Below are 13,811 nucleotides of genomic sequence, written 5' to 3'. Positions count from 1 at the left end.
GTGCTAAGTGAAAAATGCATAGAAGTTTTTTGCTCAAAAGATTTTTTTGTTTATTTATTGTCCCTTGATATTGCTAGTGGTTTAGAAATATCTATTGATGATGCATTCTCAGGATGGTCGGATCGACTACAATGAGTTTGTTGCCATGATGACAAAAGGCAATGGTGGTTTTGGTCCTTTTGGAAGGCGGACGATGCGAAACAGTCTGAATATAAGCATGAGAGATGCTCCTGGTGCTCATTGATCTTCTGGAATAGCACTCACTTGTAAAGGTTTGGCTGCCAGTTTCATCTTAATTTTCTCTCGTCCATTGCTTGGACAAGTGCTTATGGCACTTTCTTTCTGTTTTTACATTGTTATAGGTGTACAGCATATCTGGGTAATGGGAATATGCTTTGGATTTCCTTGGTGCTCTGAATCTTGATATAAAGAACCAAACAGAAGGAAGCACGGCAGTTTTTTTTGTGACCAATATTTATTTTTGACCATGCATGCTGCCATGGGGGTTTACCTTGCCCACCACTGCCTCCACTTCATTGGAAGAAATCTCTCACCGAAGAATTTGATTTACCTAGTGATCTCTTGTCTGTAAGAAACTGTGTATGAACTCTTGCCCAGCATATTGTAATATCTATTGTATTTTGATGAGCGATGAGCAATGTTAAGGACATGTCCTTATAATGGCGTGGCTACTGGGAAGTTTGGATTTCACGCCCATGAGAATAAAGCTTTTTCGGCTAGGTCAAGGGGAACCCCCCTCATCACGATCAAGCCTAACGATTCAAACGGGTCGGGTTTTCGATCCCAAAATACATTGAGTCGGGTCGGTTTGGATCTCGGACAGCCAAATTTTGCAAATTCCTCTTCCTGGATCCCATTCAAGCCTTTGATTAAAACTCATGATGCCCCCTCACCCCATCAAAGGAGTCCATCTAGCTTCAACCTCGCAGGAAGAGACGCCCCCATGGGTTTCAAACCTGTGACATCCCATCAACTTGGTGGCATCACAAGTCACCCCTACCTGATGAGTTCCTTGAGAAGAAAGTCGTTCTACTAATAACTGCAAATTTTGCATGATCAGGTATCGGTGATTAGGGGTATAACTCAGTCGGGTCTATGTTTCCTTGTCAACCAATCATTTCAAGTCGAAACAAAAAAGCCAATGATATATCATATTGAAAATGTATCAAATTCAATGAGTCATTGAATATTATTCTGGGATTCACTTCTCCAAAAAAAAAATTAAAACTCACAATTTTTTAAAACTTGCAAATTGGATTGGGTATAAAGCGGGTTCGGGTATAACTCTGTTCAGGTATATTGTCGGGTTGGGTATGAGTCAATTCAGTTTTGAGCAAAAAGCGGGTTCGGGTCAGTTTGATTTTAAAATATGGAGAACCAATTGGGTTCGGGTACATAATCCGGATGTGTCCATTCAGGGTTGGGTCTTCATTTACAATACCCGACTCATTTTCACTATGGATCTAAATTTTGGACTTGACCCGAGCACATGAGTCTACCAATATCGGTTTGGGTTGGAAATACTCTACCCAGTTACACCCCTGTGATTCATGCCATGAGTTTGAAAGACTTGGTTTACTCTTCATATGTTCATCAAGGTTATGTCGGCTGTTGCTAGGATGTGATTCTTTTCACTTTTCATTATCCATCTCCATCTGATAGTGATAATTAGGCTTCACGGAGGGTGTTTGTTTCTTGCCCTCTTGTGAAGAAGCTCTCTTTCACAGGGTATATTCTCTGTTTTAGAAAGTGTGAAACATGTCCATGAGTACTATATAGTGAGACAAGGGGTGGGCAACAGGCAGGCCCGGCCCGCTAATTGACCAGCCCTACCTGTCAATTGCCATGGCCAAAATCCTGATTCGGGCCAGCCCATTGGGAAACCCCGGCCCACGGCCTGCCCCAGTTAGGCCTAATGGGGCTGGGCTATATATATATATATATATATATATATATATATATATATATATATATATATATATATATATATATATATATATATATATATATATATATATATATATATATATATATATATATATATGTGTGTGTGTGTGTGTGTGTGTGTGTGTGTGTGTGTGTGTGTGTCTAACTAGGCTGACCCTGTTCAGACCAAGCTTGGGTATAATTTATAGGCCTAAGCTGGGGCCGTGGCAGGATGGGCAGGGCCGGCCAGCGGGCTACTCGACCCATTGCCCACCTCTAAGTGGGATCCATATAATAAATGCAAAAAAACAGTTTTCCTGTCAAATCTCCCTCTATCTATTTCATTCTTACGTGTTAGCTTTCTGCTAGATGGAACAGAAAGCTAATTTCATATTCAATCCCATCGACCGAAGGAAAATGTGTCAAGGGAGCTTCTAGCTCCAGTCCCTTAACCTGTAGAATGTAGTTTCAGTCTTTTGTGAATTGCCATTGTGGGGGCCTGTTGATCTTTCTTTTTCTCTCTTTGCACTATCAGGAAATACATAAGGTGTTCTCAAATCCATGATTCTGCTTAGCCTTGCCTCCAGGCCCCTTAAAATTGTTGAACACTTGACCCACACATGAGAAAGCATATGAGAGTGCTTAAGGTTTGTAAAGCAAGCACTACCATTGACAATGGCGTTTGTTATACTCCCACTCAAGGGCAGCCTCTTTCCTGTGAAAGAGGCGCTTTCGAGGTAAAGTGCTTCCTCACGGATGAAGGGTAACCCATTTTCATAGGAAAACTGCTTTTTTTGCATTTATGATGTGGGTCTCGTCATATATTTCTTATAGACATGTTTGTTTCATGAGCCCTACTACCTCTTTTGGTTTTGTTTTACAGGAAAGGGCATAAAACGAACGCCTCCACACAGCATAGTGACAAACATTGGCACTTAAAAAACAATATTTTTCCATCCGATAAAACTGTTTAAGTATTGGAAGAAAAAAATGTATTTTTTGTTTTATAATTTTGTTTTTGTTATTTAATTGATTTTGTTACCGATATTTTGTTGATAAAAATGAGAAAAATAAAAAACAAAACTTTAATTTCTCACAAGAGAATCGCTGGTATTGTTTTTCCGTTTTTAGGAAGTTTTGTCAAATCAGTTTACACTCCAACACCACCTTACACTGCAACAAACATGGCAATTCATTTACAATTTGTGGCGGTTTTGCAAAATCCCATCTTTTCCAAATGCAGCATTCGAGTGTTTCCACTCAAGATAGGGAATCACAAAAAACATGACCAACTTCATGAACTCCAAAGTTTCTATAAGCCTAGAATCGTCATTCTAAGGCTTCCTATTATTGGTTTCACGAGTTTGGGCACATTTCTCAACAACCAAACATCAATTGGTGCCAAGAACTCTTCCTCGTCGTGGAAAATGTGACCAAGTTCCTTAAACATTGAAATCATGAACTTTGTCGTACTTCACGTCACCAAATAAACTCTTGAGAGAAAAAAAAATGATTGAAACATTGGGGATCATGAACTTGGTAAAGATTCCAAACGCTGCTCTTCCCAAAAAAACAGTGGTGTTAAAGAATTTTGAGCCATTTGCCCAAGTTCCGCACAATTTAGCAACAAAAACGCTGGTTTTCACGATCTCCGTCACGTTCCCCGTGACGTCCCAAACTGATCTAGGTGAATGCTGAAATTAAACGACTAGGGTCGAGGCAGTTTGTGCACTCGGCCACGCTCCGCATTCAGATTTCACGAACTTGGGTATACTTTGCGCGACTCCCAAACGCGCTACGGAAACGTTGAAGTTATTGAACTTGATACGCGTTCACGTGATCTCCCAAACGCTCCGTTTTTGTAAATCCGAAACTTTCTTGTTCGCGAAAACCCTAGACCTTCCCCGCCCTCTCCTCTCCCCATTCTCCGGCCGGTCCGATCTCTTCGGTGACGATGGTAATCTCTCTCTCTCTCTCTCTCTCTCTCTCTCTCTCTCTCAAACCCTAATTCTAGAAAACCCTAATTTTCCAAAGTTCCCCTTTTTTTTTTGGCTTTATATCGAATTTTGTCCCATTTTATTTGCTCATTTTTGTTTTATTGTTCTTCAGAAGTATGCCATCGTGCTTAATTGTATAAGAAAAAAACAAATTTTTTAATCTATGATTCCGTGTTCTTCTTACTGATGCATATGAAACACAAAGTTGCCTTAAATCCGGAAATTGGAGACGGTTGTTGGGAATGGAATATGCAAGTTTTAGTTTGTTATGTCTTTGATGCTGTGCTTTAACGGAATGCGGCCTATTTTCGTGTTATTCTGGTTTGGATTTCGGTAGAACTCATCAGTCTCTGTGTTTCTTCGGCCGTTGGGCTCGAGTGAAATGAATAGGAACTCGTAATTTTTGTGGCATATGGCACAATTTGTGAAGCAATTCGCAATACCAATTTTGTCTTTTTGTCCTTGGGAGGGTTGCAATTATGCAAAATGGGAGAAATAGATACAGCAGTATAGACGACTGTTGTCTTTCCATTGAGGTGGGGAAAGGCGGAGAAAAGTGATCGCCGCGTCTTTCCTCCTGCTTACCTCTGATTTATGAGGACACTGCCTTAGTGTTGAATAGGAAAACTAAGTGTATGTGACAAGTTCCCTTGTTTCCTTTTGGTGTTTATTAGACGATTCACGCTATGTTGATGGTGACTGATTACTTCTTGTCTCTTCTTGCTTCTTTTATTCTAGCACTTCACTTTTTGACATTCTCTCATCCTCTTCTCTTAAACTGTTTAGTGGCTAGGCTAAGTGGTTGTTTTCTTCAAGGGGAAAATTAGGGAATTAATCCGTCACAACAATGTGAAATGCAAGTGTCACTTTCGTAGTATAGTAATTCCCTCTCCTTCAAAGGAAGCAGTTTTTCACTTATCCTACTTTTTTCTAACAAATTTACCTTCTAGTTAAAAAAGAACTGAAAATAAAAGAGACAAAAAAGTAGGCAAATGCCAACATCTTCTAACTTGATGTGTGTTTCTGTACTTGCTAATTAGAAGGCTGCAAGAGCTGCCAGAATCTTATTCATCTTAGTGTCAACTGTAGTTTTAATAGGCAATAGTTCTCTCATGGATGGGGTCTAGAAACCAAAATAATGAGTAACATCTTGCAATGTTACAAACATGATTAGTCAGTTGATACGTAAAAAAAACAAAAAACAAATCAAGATTGATATATCTGCAGCTTGAGGAGGCTGGTAATCCTCCTCAAGTTTATATCATTTACTGAAGATGTACAGTTTCACTTAAAGAAGTTAGAAGTTTATGATATGGTGATTGCAAAATGCAACTCCAGCTACTGGCGTGAATGATAGGATCATAACACCGGTGGCATCTTTATGGTTCTGAAGCATCTTAGTCGTATCTGCACAAAACTATGTCACATGGGTGCGGGTACGGAACAATTTCAAAAAATTTGGACATGGGCACACGGCTATATATATATATATATATATATAACAATAATAAGATTGTAAATTTTAAAGCAAAAATAAAAAAGTAATTCTATTGAAGTAACAACACAAACTTACCAAAATATAACACATAAAGAAGCTTGTGAGTGTGATACTATCTTGGATCCGGGTCGGGTCCGACCCAACCCGAGTCCAAATTAATTTTAATAAATGGACAAAAATAGACTCGGTCAAAGCTGAGTCCAAAATGTGGATGGACTCGGCCCCGGTGCGTTGACCAAGTTCGACACTTAGTTGACCTTGTCCGCCCTGTGTCCCCGAAGCCACACCCGTGTCGGGGAGTGTCGATACGGGTGCGTCGACCTTTTAGCCGAGTCCGTGTGACTTAGGCACAAACTAATTTATGTTTGTCACAAAGCACACTGAAATTTCTGTCCCTCTGAATTAACTCTTTTTGTCAGTGGCTTACAAAAGAATTACAAATAAAATATTCTGTTATATTGTATATATCAATGTGATTTACTCTTATCTGAAAATATCATACTGCTTGACTTATCTATCCTATGAAGAAATGCTGGGTTTAATCAACCTCTCATTGTAATTGAAGCACAAGCTGTGTTACGTGTGATAATTGTTCTTCACTTCTTCTCTCATTTCATGAGTTTTTAATGTTTTCTTGGTTAGCTCAAATTCCTTTTTTGTCAATTCTTTTTGTCTTAGGATAATATCTTTATAATGTTTTGTCCCATTTCCACCTAGAGTTGTCTCAAATTTGATGTGCATTCATATGCATATTTGCAATCCAGTTTTAACCATTGAGTGTCAGCAATCCAGATAAGTATTGAAGTTTCTGTATCTATTTTTAAAGCAAAATGTTATTGTAGCCTCACTCAATATATATGTTGTAACAATGAGGCTAGAAAACTTCTTTCTTATGTTGGGATTTCCCTATATGACATAACTCTGTCGTGTTGTATGTATATTATATAACATATAACAACAACAACAACTACGCCTTCATCCCAAAACAATTGGGGTCGGCGATATGAACCAAAAAAGAAAATCATTCTGGGTCTTCCACATGAATCCTTCTCCAATCATTTCTATCCAATGTCATGTCCTCGGTGAGGTTCAAAGCATTCATATCCTTTCCTATCATCTCCATCCATGTCTTCCTAGGCTTGCCCCAACCTCTTTTAACTAATATATTTTCCCATTTCTTCATCCTTCTAACTGAAGCATCATTAGGCCTTCGCCGAATATGTCCAAACACCGTAAATGATTCTCTCTCATCTTATTTTCAATGGGTGCAACGCCTACCTTCTTACGTATCTCCTCGTTCCGAATCTTATCTTTTATTGTATTTCCACACATCCATCTAAGCATACACATCTCAGCTACACTCATTTTTTGAATATGATGTCTCTTGGCAGCCCAACATTCCGTACCATACAGTAAAGCAGGCCTAATAGTCATCCTATAAAACTTTCCCTTCAACCGCAATAGCATTCTACGATCGCACAACACTCCAGTTGCACTTTTCCATTTCATCCACCCAACCTTTATCCTATGATTTACATCTCCATCAATTTTTCCATACTTTTGAATGATAGATCCCAAATATTTGAAACAATCATCCACCGGTATTTCTTGCTCACCAAGCTTCACTACACTCCCATCACTACTTCGTTGCTTACTAAACCGACATTCCATATATTTTGTCTTTCTCTTACTCAACTTAAAACCTCTTGCTTCCAATGTCTGTCTCCATAATTCTAACTTAGCATTAACCCCAGCTCTAGACTCATCAATCAAAACAATATCATCAGCAAACAACATATATCATGGCACATTTTCTTGAATTGATCTCGTAAGCTCATCCATCACTATAGCAAATAGGAAAGGGCTTAAAGCAGATCCTTGATGTAACCCAACCGTTATAAGAAAATTGGTTGTCACCCCTCCACAAGTGCGGACATTGGTTACTAATCCTTCATACATATCTTTAATTATACTAATGTACTTGAGAGAAACACCTTTCTTCGTCATTGTCCACCAGAGAACGCCCCTAGGTACTCTATCGTATGCCTTATCCAAATCAATAAAAACCATATGCAAATCTTTGTTCCTCTCTCTATATCTCTCAATAAGTTGTCTAAGAAGATGTATAGCTTCCGTAGTTGATCTTCCAGGCATAAAACCAAATTGATTCTCCGATATCATGACAACCTTCCTCAACCTAGACTCAATCACCCTCTCCCAAAGTTTCATAGTATGACTCATGAGTTTTATACCACGATAGTTTGTGCAATCTTGTATATCACTCTTATTCTTATATAGAGGCACCAAAGTACTCTTCCTCCACTCATTAGGCATCTTATTTGTCCGCCAAATCTTGTTAAAAAGATTTGTCAACCATTCTAAACCTTTCTCTCTCAAGCATTTCCAAGCCTCGATAGGTATACCATCTGGGCCAACTGCCCTTCTTGATTTCATTTTCTTCAAAGCCTCTGCAATTTCTTTCTTTTAAATATTGTGCATGAAGTCACGATTCATCTCATGAAAAGGAATGGAGAAGTCTCCAAGATCCTGAGCATGACTTCCATTAAATAGCTTATCAAAATAATCTTTTCATCTCTCCTTAATCTCCTCATCTTTGACTAAAACCCTTTGTGTTTCATCTTTGATACATCTAACCATACCCAGATCCCTCGATTTCCTATCTCTCATCTTTGCAAGCCTATAAATATCCTTCTCGCCCTCTTTGGTATCCAACTTGTCATAAACCTCCTTATATACCTTATTCCTCGCGTTTCGAACTACTTTTTTAGCTTCCTTCTTTGCTATCATATACTTCTCCAAATTCTCATTATCACGACTCTTACCTAGATTTCTATAACACTCTCTTTTAACTTTAATAGCTAATTTGACATCCTTGTTCCACTATGATGTATTATTACCTAGCGGTGCACCGCCTTTAGACTCACCCAATACCTCCTTAGCCACCTTTCTCATGCCACCCGCTATCTTATTCCACATTGATTCTGAATCCTCCTCGAGACACCAATCAGCTTCCTTAACTACCTGCTCTACAAACATTCCTTGTTTAGCTCCTTTCAGTGCCCACCACTTAATTTTAGGATTTATCCTATGTCTATCCATTTTGCGGCATTGTCTAATTCTAAGATCTACAATTAAGACTCTATGTTGTGTAACTATACTTTCTCCTGGTATAAGCTTACAATCGATGCAACAACCCCTATCTCTCTTTCTAAGTAAGAAAAAATCTATCTGACTTGTATTAACCCCACTTTTAAATGTTACTAGGTGAGACTCCCTCTTCCTAAACTAAGTGTTTGCTAAGATCATATCGTAGGACAAACCAAAATCTAAAATCTTTTCTCCACTTTCGTTTCTTTCTCCTATACCATATCCTCCTTGGATACTCTCAAATCCATCCCTACTAATGCCTACATGTTCATTAAGGTCACCGCCGATGAAAAGCTTTTCTCCATAAGATATCTCTTGTACTACTCTATCTAAATCTTCCCAAAATTGACGCTTAATGAAATCATATAAACCTACTTGAGGTGCATAAACACTAATAATATTAATAATATATGTACCTAATACTAATTTAATAAGTAAAATCCTATCACCCTTCCTACGGACCTCAACTACATTATCTCTAAACTCACGACTCATAACAATCCCTACTCCATTCTTATTCCTATTTATTCTTGTATACAAAATCTTATATCCCCAAGGTTCTATCACTTTTGCTTTCTCACCTACCCATTTGGTCTCTTGTAGACATAAAATATCAATCTTTCTCCTACACATAACATCTACTAACTCTACCAACTTACCAATTAAAGACCCTATGTTCCAAGTGGCTAACCTAATTTTATGGTCTTGGACTAACTTCTTTACCCCCATCCGTCCTACAAAGTGAGGGAATCCTTGCCTATTTGACACCACACTCGGGCGCCGGTGTGACGCGTCACTTCTGGGCGACGACCTAGCAACCCTTGCCCATTTATCACTGCCTTCGGGCCTATAGAGTACAGCGCGTCGCTCAGTAGGGAACATCCCAACGAAATTCTCATATTGGTTCATATTCATAGGGTATGACTAAGTTTTTATGCTGGCTGTCACTGGCCTACCGCAACCCTCCTCCTTTATCCGGTCTTGGGACCGGCAGTGTATAACTAAACAGTTATACACAGGCGGAGTTTTATATAACATATAACAACATAAAAATATTAAATTAATGTGTCTTTGTGTATGTGCATGTGTGTGCTTGAAAATCTTTAGGCAGATTCAAAATTTTTAAAGCATCCTTCTACATGATATTTTTTTGTTAAAATTGGAAAAATACCTGTCTTCCTGTGTATTATTGATAATAGCACCATCAGTTGCAACTCCTAGGGGTTTTAACAATAGTATCAAATGGTAGTTTTCACCTAATAATTTCTGATCTAATGTTTTTTAATGACTCATAATTTTTTTCATTCAGACATCATTAATCAAATTAATCTGCAATTTTAACGATTCACTAATAATTATTGGATTTAAATGGTATAAGACTTCTGAAATTGTTTTGTTGTTCAAATCGCTTGTTTGCTTGTTTTGTTTAAATGATTGCTGATTATAAGTGGTAGAGTTCATGGTCACATTTGTCAACAAAGAGAAGGCCAATGTGCAATGTAAAGTGTACCTTATCACCCAAAAAAATGGTGGAAATTTTCTCTGTTTCTTTTCTTTTTCTTCTTTTTTTTATAGAAACGATTTCTTGGAGAGGATTAATGGGTGCTGCAATTTTGCAATGCGAGGCATGTTCTCTGTTGCTGTTGTTACCATGTAGTCATGTACTGTTGAAATCTTAATTTAGCCAAGTGATGCTTATGTTTCTCTTTCAGCTACATGGTTAAGTTTGTTTGTCTATGTCAAGTTGTGAACCATCGTAGCTTTCTAGTTCTAGCACCATTTTATGTGTTGTGTCAACGACTACATGGGTTGAAAGTGGAACTCTGGCACCACATACAATTTCAAGAGTTCTTTAATCACACTCTTTCCTATCTTTGAAAAATCACTGTATATTGAGACTTTCTAATAAGCAATTTTTTGGTTGAATGTTGGAACCTCTTGTTCACATGAACATTCTCACAAAGTTCTTACAACTTCACTTTTCATTATTTTGTCCTGATAAAAAATAATAACAAATATTGGGTATGTGCAGAATCTGATAACAAAATTATGGAAGTAACTAATTGTTAAAATATGTTACACACACACACACACACACACACACACACACACACACACACACACACATATATATATATATATATATATATATATATATATATATATGTGTGTGTGTGTGTGTGTGTCTATGTGTCTATCTACATATATAAATATATATTTCTTTTGTAATACCCAGTAGGGGCAAATTAGTCTTTTCACATTGTACACGCATGTCCTAAAAGATATGCTCCCTTTTTCTCTTCTCTTTTCTTTTCTTTTTTCCTTTTTTTCTCTTCCTTTTTTATTGGTTGAGAGGGGTCCACATAGAGTCGTTGGAGGGGCTCCAACGACTCTATGGGAGCCCCTCCTTGGGTCCCTTAGTGTGTATAAATAAGGGGCTTGGCCCCATGTATTCTTCAAGCTTCTTGTGAAGCTTTATGTGAGTGGAATATATTTTTTCACCTTATTTTGTGTGTTTTACCACTATTTGTGGTTTGTTGCAATCTTGCCCTTTAGCGGCTTCTTGTGTATGTGTGTGTTTTTGTGCTTGCTCTTGAAGATATCGCCTCTCTCATTTGGCACTTCATTACACTAATATGTCAAAAGTGCTTGTTGGAATAACTGCTAGAATGGATGCTCCTGACAATGTCATACTGATTGATTGTGTTGAATGAGAACATAACAGCTTGTTGGAAACACTGATTATCATGAGTGGCCATAATGGGAATGTGGAATCTGTTACTTTTGGTTTTCAGCTCCATGAATTGCTGTAAGATATTTCTAGAAATTTCTACAATCAAATCTTCTTAAGCCATGTTTATTATTTTGTTTATGGACCCTATAGTAGAGTATGTGGTTTATTGTGCTGTACTGTTTCTACTGTTCATTTATTAGTATGTGCCATTTAATTTTACATGATGGTTGATTGTAAGGTTTGTCTGGTATGTGGCAAGATGGTTCTTTAGTAGAGTATTTTATGAATGACCAGTGACATTATTTACTGAGGATGCTTGATGGCCTATGATCATGATGAAGCAAACATTTTTTGTTTTGATTTTCTTTTTCGTGCCATACATATATATTTCATAATGCAGATCCCTTTGTCTGTATTTAAGTCAATGAAGCAATTTTTTTTTGTTGTCTTTTTCATGCTATATGTATTGCATACTGCAGATCCCTTTCTAAGTTTCTCAGTATTTAACAGTATTTCTGTTACTCCACTTGTAAAAGCTGTCTTCGATTCTCCATAATGAGCAAGATAGAGCTGACTGGACAACTGCTCGTGACCAATTCTTTATTGAGTTGTTAATTGAGCAAGCTGCTAAGGGCAAGAAAACTGATGTGGGGTTCGTTAAGGAGGCATGGAAGTCGGTATGCCTTACATTTAACAGAAAGTTCAACTTAAATTATACCATTATACAGCTCAAAAGTCGTTATAAGAAATTAAAAACCCAATATGGAATTGTGAAAACACTTAAAAGTCAGAGTGGGTTTGGATGGGATGATGCAGTGAAGGTGATTTTTGCTGATGAGGATGTGTGGGAGCGATATATTGCTGTAAGTTCACAGTATTGTGATGTCTTTTCTCTTATGCGGCTGTTGGTTGCTTACATTTTACCTAAAATGTCTATTGTCCTTTTTTAAATGTGTTGTCTTCCAATGTACAGGCACACCCCCTCGCAAGGAATTACAAGAACAAATGCTTTCCTCTGTATGATCAGTGTGCTATACTCTTTGACGGTAAATTTATTTTTGTTCTTTCATTTTGTTTATGTTTCTGATGAAAATTCACTGAGTTTAGTCATCATATACAGATAACAAAGCTGATGGCCGCATATCAATATCTTCCATCCGTAAAGGCCTAATGCAAGATGATATAACTACAGAAGTCCACACAGGGACGCCAAATTCTAATGATACAAGGTCCAACAACATGAACGGGAACGATAATGAAGACGAAGCAAGCTTTAAAGATCCTTCAGAAATCCCAGAACCTTGGCATCATAGAGAATATTCATCAATTCGTCGCGAGAAAAGAGTGACGTCAAGCCTTGGGCACAGAATTGCAACAGCATTGGAGAATATATCATCTGAGTTCTCCTCCGACTGTAGATCAACGCAGAAGCCGGTTTCAGAGGATGATGTTTCTTTTCGACGGTGTGTGATAGAGCTGCAGAGCATGCATGGATTAGATCCAGACGACTGTGTGAAGGCAGTCACCATCCTTAAAGACCCTCTTAATCGTGTTGCATTTGTGACTTTAAGTGATGATCTTCGCCATAGATGGTTGTGCAGTGAGCTGGATCAATTGAGATGATAAGATACGTTGGAGGCAGTTATGAACTTTTTGGAACTAGTGGGGTTCTGAATTGGCTGTGATTGTAATGAGTTTTCGGTTTTGCTGTTGAACTTCTGTGTTGGACTTAGACTCTCATCTGCTTGTAGATATCTGTGTTATTTCATTCTGTTTTTGTGTAATTTTTGTCCTTATTATGGTTTTTAGCTTTGTTGACTAGAGTGAAGCTGGGGGGACAGATTTGTGTGGGATTAAAACCCAAAACCTTTAGTTATGATGGAGCAACATCACCATCAAGGCACCAAACATCATCGTTGAACATGTCTGGATTTGCTTTTGTAGTAAACAGCTTGGTGATGAACATTCGAATAGCTTGTAATCAAATACTGCAGTATTTCCCTTCGTATTTCATTGTTTGTTAAAAATCTATTAAGATTTGACTGCTTTTTTTGCCTTTGCTCTCTCTCTCTCTCTCTCATGTGACTTTGGGGTGGACCAATAGCATGGCTCAATCCATTTAACTTAAAGGTTGGCTTGGATCAATGTAAGGACCTGCATAAAATTATACTCGTCTAATTAGGAGATTAAATTTTGGTAGTTTGCCTAACATGGTTTGGTAAGTAAGAAGCCCGTTTAGGATCTAATTGTTTCGATGTAAACATTGGTTTTCACTGGCTTTTTCTTCGACCCAGAATTTTAGGAGAGCAGATCAAGTGATCTGTGGCATCCTCACCGTCCACAACGTACACTTTCTTAAAAGTGATTTGAAGCAATGGACGGTGAAGATGACAGATCACTTGATCTGCTCTCGAATTTTAGTCCATTGTGACCTGTTCTTTTTTTTTATCCCTTTAAAAACCTGTAT

General features: G+C 37.9%; 2 protein-coding genes across 5 annotated transcripts in view; both read left to right on the top strand.

Annotated features, from left to right (window-relative positions):
• LOC149817955 (calcium-dependent protein kinase 26-like) overlaps positions 1-681 on the top strand; it is a 37,599-nt gene extending 36,918 nt beyond the window's left edge. For all 4 annotated transcript variants that reach the window (XM_089985650.1, XM_089985651.1, XM_089985653.1 and 1 more), the window contains exons 8-9: positions 113-272; positions 363-681. In XM_089985650.1, coding sequence (XP_089841776.1) covers positions 113-244 — 132 coding nt within the window. In that variant the 3' untranslated portion in view covers positions 245-272; positions 363-681. The remainder of the gene's footprint in view (positions 1-112; positions 273-362) is intronic.
• A 3,175-nt stretch (positions 682-3,856) lies between these two features.
• LOC149817954 (uncharacterized) lies at positions 3,857-13,112 on the top strand. The gene is made up of 4 exons (XM_089986123.1): positions 3,857-3,904; positions 11,881-12,207; positions 12,318-12,390; positions 12,465-13,112. The coding sequence occupies exons 1-4, from the start codon at positions 3,902-3,904 to the stop codon at positions 12,965-12,967; spliced, it is 906 nt and encodes a 301-aa protein (XP_089842249.1). The 5' UTR covers positions 3,857-3,901; the 3' UTR covers positions 12,968-13,112.
• Positions 13,113-13,811: the final 699 nt, after the last annotated feature.

This window comes from Nuphar pumila, chromosome 13, assembly GCF_984573655.1.
Source record: "Nuphar pumila chromosome 13, dmNupPumi1.hap1.1, whole genome shotgun sequence".
Classification (NCBI taxonomy): Eukaryota; Viridiplantae; Streptophyta; class Magnoliopsida; order Nymphaeales; family Nymphaeaceae; genus Nuphar; species Nuphar pumila.
This window is presented reverse-complemented; position numbering and strand designations above follow the sequence as displayed.